Source organism: Vulpes vulpes, chromosome 6, assembly GCF_048418805.1.
Source record: "Vulpes vulpes isolate BD-2025 chromosome 6, VulVul3, whole genome shotgun sequence".
NCBI classification, from domain to species: Eukaryota; Metazoa; Chordata; class Mammalia; order Carnivora; family Canidae; genus Vulpes; species Vulpes vulpes.
In genome coordinates, this window is record NC_132785.1 from 119,732,007 (window position 1) to 119,746,826 (window position 14,820).

The window sequence follows — 14,820 nt, forward strand, 5'->3', positions numbered from 1 at the left end:
TACGGAAATAAAGACAGTGTGGTATTAGCTTAAGGATAGACATATAAATCCATAGAACAGAATACAGTGTTTACTTCTGGATGTACACATAGTCAATTGATTTTTTGACAAAGGATGGTCTTTTCAACAAAGGATACTCAAAATGTGTGTATATATATATATACACACATATATATGCAAATATATATATATATATATATTTCTATTTCCTATGTATTTAGGGGAAAAAAAGAACCTCAACCCTTACCTCTCAGCACATCCAAAAAGTAATGCCAAATGGTTCACACCCTTTTTGAGGGGCTCCACGCTCAGTATCCTTGGGATTCTCTGCCTTTTCCTCCTTAGCACCTCCCCCTCAGCACCTCCTCACCTCATTCATCTGTTCCCTCTCTTTCAAATAAATAATTTTTTTAAAAAATTGCATCTGAAATATATACAGAGCCCTTACAACTCAGTAGTAAGACACAAAACCCAATTTTTTAAGTGAGCAAAGAATGTGAACATTTTACAAGAGAAAATATGAGCAATGATTAGGTCCGTGAAAAGATTCTCAACATCTCATGCACCTACTAACACACCCACACACTTAAAATCAGAAAGAATAACAATATGAAGCACTGACGAGAATGTAGAACAACTGGGACTCTCAAACACCACTGATGGGGGTACAAGATCATACAACTGATTTGGAAACCAGTTTGGCACTTTCTTGTAAAGTTATTCATACACTTCCCTAAAGATCCAGCAGTTTCACATTTTGGCATTAAGAAATGAAAACAGGGGCACCTGGGTGGTGCAGTTGGTTAAGTGTATAACTCTTGATTTTGGTTCAGGTCATGACCTTGGAGTTGTGAGATCGAGCCCGAAGTCAAGCTTTGTGCTCAGCAGGGAATCTGCTTGAGATTCTCAGGGATCCCTGGGTGGCGCAGCGGTTTGGCGCCTGCCTTTGGCCCAGGGCGCGATCCTGGAGACCCGGGATCGAATCCCACGTCGGGCTCCCGGTGCATGGAGCCTGCTTCTCCCTCTGCCTGTATCTCTGCCTCTCTCTCTCTCTCTCTCTCTGTGACTATCATAAATAAATAATAAAAAAAATAAAAAATATTAGAGATTCTCTCTCTCTCTCCCTTTCCCTCTGCTCTCCTGACTTTCTCTCTCTCTAAAATAAATAAATCTTAAAAAAAAAAAAAAAGAAATGATAACATATGGCCACACAAAGACTTATACACAAATGTTCATAACAGGTTTATTTGTGATTCCAAAAAGTTAGGGAGAAGGACAACAAATTGTGGTATAACCATACAATGGAATATTCTTTGAAATAAGGAGTAAATCATTAATATACGTTACATAGCAACATAGACAAATCTCAAAAGCATTATGCTGAATGAAAGAAACCATTCACAAAAGAGTAGATAGTATAGGATGCCACTTTTATGTTTTAGAACAAAGAAAACTTATCGGCAGCAACAGAAATCCAATAGATGGTTGCCTGAGATGGGGGCAGGGGAGAGGATGTAACTGCACAGGTACACATAAGAACTTTCTAGAGTATATGGAAATGTTCCATATCTTGGTTGGAGTGTTGGTTTTGTGGGTATATCTACTCATCAAGACTCACTGAATTGTATACTTTAAATGGGAACGTTTTATTGTATGTAAATTATACAATAAAGTTAACTAAAAAAAAACCGTAGAGACCTGAAGTGGAAATCACTTAGACTTGGATTTAATTTAAAAATTTTTTCTATAGTCTGATATATTCTAATAGTTTCTTGAATTTAATAGAAATACAAAACTTCATGTTAGTTTAGTCTATGTTAAATAATTACAAATTTCAAAATTATAGAATTAGTCCAGTGAAGTTTTGAACTTTCCTTAGAGAGAATTCCAGAATTTACTGTATCAACATGAACAACTGAGCTGTTTCTAGGAGGTCTAATATACCTAATGCTTAGATATAAATCATACTGCGTGAGATATATGCTCCCCACACTTAAGTATAAACTTTCATGAAATAAGTGCATCTAATCAGAGATTATTACAGAATGATCCAATTCTATGAGCTAGCAGAACCTAACTGTTCCTCATTTTCTGAGCACAAAGATTAAAGAATTTGTTAGCTGTAGTCTGTCCAGTGGCATTCAAGAAGACAGGCTGCAAAAGGCACAACAAAATGAGACAAGAAAACTGCTTATAGCTTCATTTTAAGACCCACGTACAGCACTGGCTACATGGGATTTTCTTCCTCCTTCCAGCCACCTGGGAAAATGTTCACAGAGTTTTAAGGGTTACAAGACTAAAGGTTGGATCTAAAAGAATTAAAAATTGCAGATAACCAAATTAATCTGCTCATATTTATTATTGCAGAAATAGCTTGAGAGGTAGTTTATTAATGAGGCATTTTCTAAGTCATCCACTCATCATATTTATAATTTAAAAGCATCATAATATAAGAAAAAGAAAAAATACTCTCTAGAGTGTAAGATTATTGTGTTTAAGTGGTTTTCAAAAAGCAGCACTTCCAGTGTTCTTCAGCTCCCTATAGTGTGGCATTACCTCGGGATGAGGCCATCTGCTCACTCAGACACAGTCCGTTCCTGTGATGATCAAGTTCCTGCCATCAGCACGATCCCTTGCACGTACGAGGAAGAGAGCCATCTCAGCATGAATGCCAAGGCTTCGAGGTGGGAACCACCCAAACCACTCCTCTAACAATAGGACCACTGCACAGCTTGAATTCTAGGGGACATATCGGGTAATCTTTAAGATCCATCTGGTTCCCCTGGGCATTACTTCTAAGAATATCTTCCAGAAGATCAAACAAAGATATAGTTCTCTCCCCATTTACTCTTCACTATTGTTGGCCTCCAAGAGGCTCACACATTGATCCATCAAAAGAATTGGCTCTGAATCAAAACCAAAAAGAAAGAAAGAAAATCCAAAGAGTGGTTCTAGGGTACTCTGTGAATATTATCTCGTGGCTTCCACATGAAAGTTGTCAAACTGTGCAAATTCAAAGGAGTGAGTTCCAATGGCGGCCCAGCCGTTCTTCGGGAAACTCACAGGGATGTTCTTCCAGACAGTCTTGCCATTCAGCATGCCAGAGGACAGCTGGCCCTGGAGGAAAGACAAACGCACCCCTTGAAGACGTATGAAAATGGTCCTCGGGGGCCTGTTTCTTAATACGTGCGGCCAGTCTACTCAGGGGAGCAAACGTCCTTCTCACTTAAGCCACGACCAAACACAACTGCACAAGCCTGAGTGCAAGTTTGAAACATAGGAAAGATCCTCTCAGAGGAAATTCTTATCTACTCATCCTACATAGTTTCCAAGATGCAAGGGATACCTTAGTATTTCCTTGGATCCCAAAAAAACACTATAAAGCTTTCCTTACTTAACATTACAAGGTTTTAGACAAAAGCTCACGAAAATAAACAAACACTGGTGATTTACAAGTACTTTTGTGCACGTGCAGTGTAGCTAACAGCCACCAGCTCTTCAGACGTGACTACTGGAGCCAAAGCACCCATTTAAGTCCTTTTTGTTCCCGTGTACAGAGTATCACTTCAAAGTCATATGAAGAGCCCACCCTTCAGAAAAACAGTGGCCATCAGCTAAACTGGTAATTGGAATGGGCAGGCTGGGGGGGTGGGGGTAAGAAGGGAAATATCCATAGAAATGACTTACTGGGCACTGATAAAGATAAAAATAATTTCCTCAGACAGCTGCCATTCCCACAGAGCCAAGTGCCCAGCACACAGCAGATAATGAACACTAGCTCTTGCTATCGTTATTATAGCACATTTATGAGCATATATTCACAGCTATCAACTGCAGCTAAACATTTAAAAGTAGCTAGTATCAAGGGGTGAAGGGCTAAAGATCCAAAGCACTAGACTAAGGACCAAAATAAAATTTGTTTTTAAGTCACAGAATTATAATGCTATGGTCCTTAACTTCATTCTTTCAGCTTCTAGAAGGGAGACCCTGAGACGTGACACTAAAAGTCACAATCACAGATTCACCAGCCAGAGCTAGAGTGTGATTCTGAGTTGTCCAACTCCATATCCAGGACCAGCCACATTCCTGCTGCCACCAATGTGCACAGCTCTCTGCGGCACCCCAAGTGCTCACCTCCCCCTGTGGAACCAACAGTGAATATGAACACGGAGCCAGCACCTGGGCACACAGTCTAAACTTGTCCCCTCCCCACGCCGGCCCTCTGTCCTCCGGGCTGCCCCTCACACAAGGCCAGCCACCAGCAGCGTCCAGGGCTCACAGTGCTCTTCCCACCGGCCAGGTCTCAGCTCACAAAGCACCAAGTCCGAGGCTCTTGTCGGGTCTCTCTATTGAGAGAATCCAGACAGGGGAGCTACTTTATCTCACTGTCTCATTTTTTCTTCACAATTTGACTGACTGATTGATTTGGAGTTTTTTTATGGTCTTAAAATAGTCAACCATGGCCCACAGGCCAGCCACCTATTTTTATAACTAAAATGTTACTGGAATCACAGCACCACGCATTCATTTACCTACTGACCATGGCTGCTTTCTCACTATGCAAGCAGAGGTGAGTAAAGTGCCACAGACCAGCTGGCTCACAAGGCCTAAAATATTTATTATCCGGCCCTTTACAGGAAGACTTTGCCAACCCATGTCCTAGAAGAATACAGGCTCTAGGAGAGTGGGAAGCTCATGTGTCTTGTTCACTGCCGTATCCCCAGCACCGAGGAAACTACACATGAAAGGTGCTTAATAGAAATGCATTGGATGAAAGAATAAAAACCATTTAACCCTAAAGCTACCTTCTAGAAGGTATCTCCCTTTTACAGACAAAGAAACAGAAGCTCAAAGAGGTGAATAACTTGCAGGGAGTCAGCAGGTGCCATCAAGGCAATACACATGCAGCTCTGTCTGGTTCAAACGTGCTGCTGCTAAGAGCACTCACTTCATTCACTGAGGGAGGAGGGACACTAAGGGAGATGGTTTGATACAAGGTGGTCAGGAAAGAACCTGAAGGAAGAGGGTAAACTATGTAATTAAATATTTTGGAAAGTTAACACACTTTAAAGTGTGATGCTAGAAAATAAAGACAAAAGCAATATAAAGAACAAAGTTCAGAAATAAGCCTATGTGCATGTGATGATTTGTTACCTCAAAAAGGAGGGCTTTAAATCATTCGCAAAAGGACAGTCTGTGTGATAAGTGATGATGGCTATTCATTTGTTTAAAGAATTATACTGGGCTTTTCCCTCTTATGATTCACAAGTAAATTCCAGATGTAGTAAAGACTTCAAAATAAGGGTGCCGGGGTGGCTCAGTCAGTTAAGCATCTGACTCTTGGTTTTGGCTCAGGTCATGATCTCAGGGTCTTGGGATTGAGCCCCACGTGGGGCTCCATGCTCAGCAGGGCGTCTGCTTGGGATTCTCTCTCTCTCTCTGCCTCTGCTCCTCTCCCCCCACTCCAAAATAAATAAAATCTTAAAAAAAAAAAAGACTTCAGCATAAAAAAATCCTAAACTTTAGTTTAGAGAAAAAAATGTTCCTACCCTTGAGAAAGGTGAAGGTCTTCCTAAATAAAACATAAAAGCAATGAAAAAAAAAGTGAAATGTTTGACAGAACCAAAATTTAAAACTTCTCTTCATGGAACATACCATAAGCAAAATTAAAATACACAAGACAGAAGAAAATATTTGTGACATACCTGACAGTACTCAGAATATATAATAAATTCATATGAAGCCATCAGAAAAAGAAAACAAAATCAGAAAATGAGGAAAGAATATGAATGGGTAACTTCAGAGAAGAGAGAAAAATACAAAAAGTCTATAAACATAATAGGGGGTTAGCAAGCTCCCTAATTATCAAGGAAATATAAATCATGCCAATTAGCTTGAAAAATAAACCTTACAAATAGGTAATATCAAATACAATTATAACTGCTATAAAAACGGACACAGCTTGGCTAGCAATAGGGCAGTATCTGTCAAAATTTAAAATGCAATTCCATTTCTAAATACCAGCCTAATCAAATCCCAGCACATGTGCACCCTGAGAGGCACATGTAAGACTCTCTTCTCCACCTGCAAGTAAAGCCAGCCCAGATCGTCCCCATTCACCATGAAAGGGAAGAACTGGGAACAAAGCTGCGCCCATCGAGTGTAGCAGAATGAAATAAACAATGCCACACCCAAACCAGATGCTCAAAATGTATTGTTAGTGCCTGAAAAATGTGTATTGTCATTTTGGGTGGTTGGGTAAGAAATGAGAACAATTTGAAAAAGTCCTCTGAATTCCATATTTAACTGCTGTCATAACCGACACCAACTTACAGCAGAACCACACTGCCGGGCAGTGGCAGTATATTACACAGAAGTTTCTACACAGTACCCCTTGGATGCATGTCCACCCATAACTCATGATCACCCAGTGATTTTGACAAATATTTTTAGAAGCCACAATCCTATGATTGATCTAGTATCTTCTCTGAAAAAAGTATTCATGGAAACCAACTTCTTAAAAAATTGTACTTATCACTGAAAACCAAATTATCCTCAACCACCAAAAATAAATTTATAGGCTCCAATTTATAATCTTGGTTCAGCCAACTTAGAAAAAATAATTCAGTTATTGACTATCTACCAAGGGCTCCTGAGTTTAAGAAACAAAACCAGAACTTTAAAAAATTGCAGAGTGATTAAACTCAATAGCTGGTGGTTCTCATGCAGGTTCATCCTGACATACACTACCACCCTAGGGTTTGCTGGTTTGTTGGTGTCCTAGCAGATTCTCTGCCTATTTCCATTACTGTATTTATCACACTTTTCTCCTCTCATTTGATAACAAAAAATGCTAGAAAGACACACAAAAAAAGAATATTTTACCTCAGGCATTCTGATCAGCAGTACTTACCTTAATAATTAACGTGAGCGTATACCATTTTTTTGCTGTAACGTCAACATGTCCTAACGCATATATGACCCATCCAGCTGAAACACAAAAAGATTATATTAAATGATATATTTTTAAGATCTAAATCACAGAATCACATAGCTCAGTTAGGGTTCTCAGGCAGCATTTGTATATAAAGTGAGCCTTAATAAAAATCTACATTTCCAGATCTACCAATGATTTAAAACAAAACATCCTTCATTCAGGCATGCATTCCAGAAGAATGTACTGGGATCCTACGGAGTCATATGTGAGCTCACAGGAGAACCAGTGAAATAAACTTAAAAAAACACAGTATAATGTATTAGCTTCAGGTACAGATTTATACTCAACTGGATTTGCTATAAAAAAAAAATGAGTAGTGGTCAAAGGTCACCATAAGATTTCCACCTGGTATAACTGGTTTCATGGGAACAGCACAGCATGAACTGAGAATTAGAGAAAATAATGAGTTAATTTTGGGATTATATTATATTTGAATGCCTGGGAGAAACCAGAATGGGATGTTGTGGGCAGTTTAAAACACAAGAACAGTGGGGATTAAAAAGCTGGATGTGAATTGTTAGTTCTATTTCTGCTACTAACTCATTTTTAGGCTTTGGGCAAATCAATTAATCTCTCTGCTTTGGACTCGACAACCTGCGAGGAATGTTCTAGATGGGTCATGCTATGATTTTGCAGTCCTACTCTAGTGTCTATACAACCCACTCTTTTTCACTTGTGAAGCCCTTTCCTCCTTAGGAAGAGGCAGAGAATAGCAAACTAGAGGAGGGAAGATTTTTTTACTAATGTAAGGGGAAGTCAAGAGACAGGGAGTCAGAAAGACGCAGCACCAAGACGGTCTGTTTCAATGCGGGGGGTGGGGGGGGTGTATTGATACCAAAGGGAATGAGACAGAATCCAACAAAGACATATTCTAAGCACTGATCCTGGAAAAAATACTATTCTGCATAAAACAAGGGTTGCTTAAGATGAATTTAAAAAGTCAAGCTGTTTTCAAATTATTAAATAAAGTGGGAAATACGATTTCTCCATTTTAAGCAGGCCAATCCCTCTCCTTGTATTTCCATAAGCACACTGGCACCTTCTTGGAATCTTGCTTTTACTTACAGGGTCTCCCTACCATGTCTACCTGACCCTAGTCTATGCAAATCCTACCCTGACAGCCTAACTCAGCTCTGCCTGAAGAAGCTCTGCACAATTTCCTGTAACACAGCTGCCTTTCTAATTAACTCTAATTTTGAATCATTTGGTATTTGCTTACATGGTTGTATCTCTTCAGTTAGATGTCCAAGCACTTTGAGGAAAAGCTCTCTCATTACTCAGTGAGTAACAAGCTCACTGTAGCTTATTTCCTAGTAAATCATGTGCTCCAGAAGAAGTCACTTACCTAGATCACCTGTAACTCTGTAGGTTCCATTTGCAAAAATCCAGAAGAAAACTCCTCTGGCACTTCTAATCAAGATACCACCTTTATTTACTCTTCCGGCAATGAACACGCCTCCCTTCTCAGGAGTCTCTATGTAAACATCACACCTTACAGTCAGATTGGACCTGCAGAATGAAACTGTTAGTTAGTGCTTTTAATTATGCCACTCGGGATGCAGCATAAACGTGTCACTTCACAGTCACACGCTTCCAGACTTCTAATTGAGGTAAGTGATTTGCTAAGTCTGTGCTTGTAGCAGGGATGGGCTTCAAGAATCTTCATTGATGAAAAAAAAAATCTTCATTGATAGTTTTATGTCGCTAAAGTCATTTAATTGCCTCTTTTAATGTTACTTGAAAATAATATTTATTGTTTTTAAGTCTCTTAAGAACACATTTCTTGTCTTTCTATAATAAAATTTCTCATCCTAAGAATATTACGTTAAAAGAAGATTTTTTTCCTAGGAATACAAAGAAGGCCCAGACAGTTCTAAACAAAAAAGGTTTATTAAATTTCCATCAGCTAAGAGAAGCAGTGAAGGCAAACCTAGGAGTCCCTAAGAGAACATAAGCTACTTCGGGCCTAATTTTTACCTTTAACCGTACCAAGACTTAAAAACTCCAGAAGATCTCAAATTAGTTCTCTGAAAACAGAGTCAGCTGTATGTTGACTCTACAGCAGGGATTTTAAAATTTGAACAGCACTGACATTACCTGGAGGGCTTATTAAATTCGGCCTGTTAGCCCTGCCCCACAGTATCTGATTCAGTAGGTTTGGGATGGGGCTCTTGAATCACCTAGCAAGTTCCCAGGTGATGTTGGTGCCACCGGTCTGGGAATCCTATTTTGAGAGCCATTTTCTCCTACAGACCATATCTGTCTATATAGGGGCAGTAAAACCCTGCCTGCCATTACTCATCGACAGGGGTGTATCAAAGGAGGGGGAACCTTCAGACAACCAGGAACTACTAGAGCTTTGCCAGTGAGCTCTGTCCCCAGGCTTCTTTTGTAAATGCTACTAGATGCCTTCTGCAGTGATACAACCATCCCAAACCAACACAATCTCTGAAAATAATCTACCGCCTACTCAAAGGCTTCACAAAGCCAAGTAATAAAGCAAGCAATTTACCTAAAATAAAACTAAGAATACCAAGAAATATATTTTGGAAATGGGGGCAAATTAGATCTAGAATTATGTGGCTTTTATATTTCTCAGTTCCTTATCAGTGAATTTCACACAATAAAATTTTGCTCTATAAAGGAAAATATAGAAAAGAAGTAGCTACAACAGGCACGCAACAATCAGGAAAATCCACGCTGAAATCATCTAATCAAAGCTGGGCCACTTTACAGGAAAAATCAAATGCAAAGTTAACTGAAGCCCAGGCTGTCTTGTACATCCTCCCAAGTGGCAGGAGCTTTTCTCTCTGTAGACTGTTGCCAGCAGGAAACCACGAGGGATCAGCATTGCTCCATACATCCCCTACCTGTGTTCTGGTTCATCAGAAGTGTGAAAGGGTCAGCACCATAAACTTCCTTTATTTACAGTCAAGGGTGGGAGAAGATCTAATTTCCTTTTTTTACATCACATTCCAGAATAAAGATTCCTCATGGGAACTTGCAGGCAATTTTCAGACAATGAGTGAAACAGAATAAAAGTGAGGTCTAGTCTTCCACAGCCATAATTTCTTGGTTGCGCCAAGAGCACAAACACTGGCCAGGACATAAAGAAAATTTAGCCAAAGAGATACAAACTTTGGACGTGTGCAGTAGACGGTAATTTTGTGGTTGTCCTCGGGTCCCCACCGAAGCTTACTAACAAGGAGGACATCCTGAGCAGTTTTGAGAAAGTCTACCCTCTACAGTCCAATTACTGTGCTGGTACTTAACTAAATCTAAGGATGACAGAGGAAGTCCCCCTGCAAACACATCCTAAGAACTAATGACAGCGTGTACACATTCAGAGCAGACTTACTAACATAGCACTATAGGTAAACCACACTCATTCTCCCTCTCCTACTCTTAGGAAGAAGACAATGATTAAAACAAAGCTGTGCGGTATGGTCCAAAGAGCATAGGCTCCAGCACCAAACAGTCCTGGTGTCTCACCCTAGTTCTAGAACTGAAAAGTATGGGATCTTGGGTTAATCTTTCCCGGAAGCCTTGGCTTCCCAATCCACAAGGTGGGGAGGATGACACCTCTACCATCAGTAGTTGTGGAAGGCTCATATCCATATGTACTATGACCGAGTTTTCACTCCCTCCTTTCCTTACAGTAAGGGCATTGCAGCCAGAAAACAGAAATGAGCATGGCACATGAACAGATCTGACTACCTTGAATCCAGGAGGAAATATTGGGAAATGGCACATAATAAATAGGATGAGCCCAAATTTGAAAGGGTCTTGGAAGTCAGGCACAAACGTGTAGGTCTGATTGGGTTGCTGGAGAGAGTCACTGCATATTCCCAAGCCAGGGGGTTTGCACAATGAAAGCAGGCTAAGAAGGATGAAAACAGTCCCTTCTCGAAAGGCATCACTGCCCTTTCCTCATTTTTTCTCATTCAAACTCTGTCCCTCTCTCCCTCTTTCTCTCTCCCCCTGCCTTCCCCCTCCTTCCTCTCCTCACCTCCTTACCCAGTGCAGCAGTAAAGATGTGCACTATTTAAATACTGCAAAATTTTCAAAGTTATGAAGACATTTGGTAACTCTTTGGATGGATGGTACTCTATCCATCTCTCTATTATAATTAGAGAGTCTTTCCAGTTTTCTAGAGTCCCAGCCAGAAATAAGAGTTTGGGTTCAGGGAAAGCAACTCTTCTGTAGTACTCATGAGCAAGGAGAATAACAGTTGTTGCAGAAAGTTAAAAGTTTTCTACGGTGGCTGGCTTCCAAACTGGTAATCAAATAATGGGGCCCAGCCCTTAGACAAGTGAACCTAGTCACCCGTCCTATAATAAGATCACACGTAACAAATGAAAAAAAAATCAAACACCCTACTGGCACAATCGGAAAATCCAGGTAAAGTGTCTACTACAGAGATGTGGGACAAATGGCATTTTTGTTATATAAAAAGACAAGCCACCAAAGTTAGCCTAAATTAGGCAAGCATTCTTCACTGGAGCCCCCACCCCCCCAATAACTCCATAGTGCTGTACAGGTTCTGGAAACTGGGTAGCTAAAAATTTCTCAAGACCTACTGCAGAGCTTAGAACAAAATTGGGATTTCTAACAGGGAGTAAGGCAATAGAGACGGGATAAAAATTTTTTTCAGCATTCCACTGATAATCAAGGCTCTTTTCAGATTAATCTTTCTTGTCCTGTCCAATTTCCAAGTAATAGATATGGCTGCTTGGTGACTTGGTATTAGCAGTTATTAACACTAAACCTGGAATGCTTGAGTTTTGTTTCACAGAATTATAATAGCTTAAAAAAAAAAAACCAGAAAAGAAACAACTAAAACAGGTAGAATAAGTCGGTACATTAGAATCCCACAACTGACTTAAGAAGGGAGGCGAAGTTTTGGTTTGGCCATTAAGTTTTAAGTGTAGAAAAAATACAACTTATCTCTTTAACAAATGCCTAAAGAAGAGAGTTAAATTCACCAAGTAAAAGTTGATTTGCTTTTCACTATTGCCATCTACCGTCACCTGGTGAATAGATTTTCTACAAAAGCTTAAACAGTGTAAGTCTAGAATGGATCCAGCAGGTGGCAACAACAGATCAACAAATCAACGGGCCAGCAAAACAACAAAAACACATAAATCACAAAGTCTGTTTATAAGTAAATCTTAAATTATAACTAGATCCACAAGTCCTTAACTTTTATATTAAAATCAATTGGCTCCTGCAACCATCACTATTAAATCGGGCAACGCTGAGGGAAGGACACGGAGGCACTATAACTACATGCTGGCTTATGGCCATGATATTCACCAGTGATCACACCTATTAGGCTCTTGCACAAGGAAGACCACTGAAAAGTCTCCGCCTCAGAATGTACCTGACAACATTACAAAGTTACTTCGGCTAGATCTATGTTAGGACACCAGTTTTATATACCATTTGTAATCTCCTATAATACTGATGGTATTGTATGCATCAGCAGCCCAAGTAATGGGCCGCTGATTGAGAACTTGGCGCAGTGTGAAACGATGCTCTCCAGGGTCTTCAATGTTCATAAAGTATTCAAAGACGCCAGTCTGATCAGCAAAATTCGGAGCTTCACTAAAAAATGGGTAATCTGTTAGGAACACAATAAATTCTCTAGTTAGTATAAAATTCTGACAGAACCTCTCCTCTCTGGTATTTTATGGCACATTTTGAAACACTTTTGAAAAGTCCTAAATAAGTAAATGATACTTATGAGTGGAAGTTTAGGGCTTAGGTTAATGAAGAGATTAATTTTCATATCACCATTATGATTCAACACCCATATGGTCGGTCTGATAAATAGACTTTACATATTTAATCCAGGCAACTGCACAAGAGGAAAGATCATGGGTTTTAGAGAAAGGCAGACCCAAGGTTTAAGTTCTAGCTCAGTCCGTCCCCATGGCCAAGTTGTTTAACTGCCCTGCATCTCAAGTATCCTCCTTTCTAAGTGAGCATGAGGATAAGAGAATTAAATGACAGTATGTTCAGTGTGTACATAAACCAGCACCTAGCAAGGGCTCAGTAAGAGATAGTTTTGTTATTTCTAGTATTTGTCAAAAGATACAGCCATCAGCTGATAGAAGATTAGAAAAGCCTCACTATATCAACTACAGAATTTACAAATTCCAAATTTCTTCTATTTCTAAAATGAAGCAAAACCAGCTGGGCCTAAGCTATCAATCTTTTTTTAAGTTTATTAAATTAAATTACAGTCTTACAACAGCAAAGGCTAATGAAGGGCAATTTTAGTCATAATCTTACAGCTAATTTCACACTTCATGCTTTTCTAAGTGTTTTCATACTCATCATTTGAGAAATTAAGAACCACATAAAGTACTGCTACAGCCTGACTTATAGTTTTTAGTTTATTTTGTAGTCAGTAAAGCACTACATTCTGGATTTGAAACTTTAGAATTGTCTTTCGGTCTTTGTGTCACAGAATAAATAATTATGGTGTTTGGGGAACTTCCCCCTTGTTAACTAGGCCATGTCCCACACAGACTTCTCCATTAGAGACAAGAAGAGTTACCTTTGGCAACAGAGGGAAGTGAGCAAAAGATTGCAAAGACATTCCTGGTGGTGTAATTCATGGATTCATCTAAGAGGCTACTTCAAAGAATTGCAAGGAAACAAGCCACCAAGCAACCCTGAGGGTCCCTGTCTGGTCCCTGTCATCTGTGTTATGCAAGTAACTGAGCGGACTCCAGTACACAGTCCAAGGGGCCTTGCACTGCCATGAACCCAGATATCACCTCCTGGGAAAAGGGAGCTGAGACCCGGCAGCCGTGACTGTGACCAGAAGGAGGGAGTAGGAGTCCGCAACCCATCGTCCTGGTAAGAGCAGCCTTGCAAACAAGGGGTTCAACGTGCTCTCTCAATGGCAGTCCCCCTCCCTGCTTCTCTCCTACAGCTATGGATTTTAGGAGCAAAAAAGAGACCCACGGGACCCTGTCTATGAGCTCTAGAAGCTGTGCATCTCCTGGTCAACAAGTTCTGTCGCTTACTAAGTGATCTAGGGCTATAACCACAATGACTGTGCCGCCTTCCAATTTTTCAAGTGGTTTTCCTAAATTACCTAAAATCAAAAACTTTTCTGACAGCTTTGGGACAGATTTTCCTAGAAGATCTGTATAAAACTAGTATAAGAAGTATAAAAGTATAAAATTCCTAGGTAGATAAGGAGGTGAAAGCACTGAAGAGGAGTGTAACTGCCCCCAGCACTCAGTCTGATAGCACTGTGGAAAATGAGGGACCTTGACCTCCATGCTCAAGAACACCAGTAATGGCTTTCGTGAGATATGGATAAAAGGGCAGTGGTAGTGCCCAAACCTTAAGCTTCACCAAAACCAAGTTAGCATTATAGCTTCTATTCTGACAGTGACCTCTACTAAAAAATACAAGGCCCTCCAGCTGAGAGTCACCCTGAGGTAACCTAGAAATGAGGTCTCAGTGCGTGGACATGCACAGCTATACTGTACAGCCACTCTAAGACACCAGTGTGACGGGTCTTCTACCAGCAGACGGGTCTGCTAAAAAGGGAAACCAAGTTTTAGTAAACACACACTGTACACATACACAGACACACACACACACACACACACACACACACTTACCAACATCGAAATCATCTTCATAAATTTGTGGGAAAGGCTCGGACTTGGGAGGCAGCGGGTAGCTGCCCTTTCTCCCCACAGTGAGAGTGGTGAGTGTGAAGATCTCATCCTCCTGAAGCTCTAGGGTGAAAGTGCTGCTGCTGTCGAGGAGCTGGAAAAAAAAATGCAGAGGTC

The 14,820-nt window shown here is 40.2% G+C and overlaps 1 protein-coding gene across 7 annotated transcripts in view; it reads right to left on the reverse strand.

Moving 5' to 3' along the window:
- Nucleotides 1–1,218: 1,218 nt before the first annotated feature.
- GALC (galactosylceramidase) overlaps nt 1,219–14,820 on the reverse strand; it is a 57,165-nt gene continuing 43,563 nt past the window's right edge. For all 7 annotated transcript variants that reach the window (XM_026012504.2, XM_072762184.1, XM_072762182.1 and 4 more), the window contains 5 exons: nt 14,647–14,797; nt 12,440–12,620; nt 8,343–8,506; nt 6,914–6,990; nt 1,219–3,117 (listed from right to left, as the gene is read on the reverse strand). In XM_026012504.2, coding sequence (XP_025868289.1) covers nt 2,971–3,117; nt 6,914–6,990; nt 8,343–8,506; nt 12,440–12,620; nt 14,647–14,797 — 720 coding nt within the window. In that variant the 3' untranslated portion in view covers nt 1,219–2,970. The remainder of the gene's footprint in view (nt 3,118–6,913; nt 6,991–8,342; nt 8,507–12,439; nt 12,621–14,646; nt 14,798–14,820) is intronic.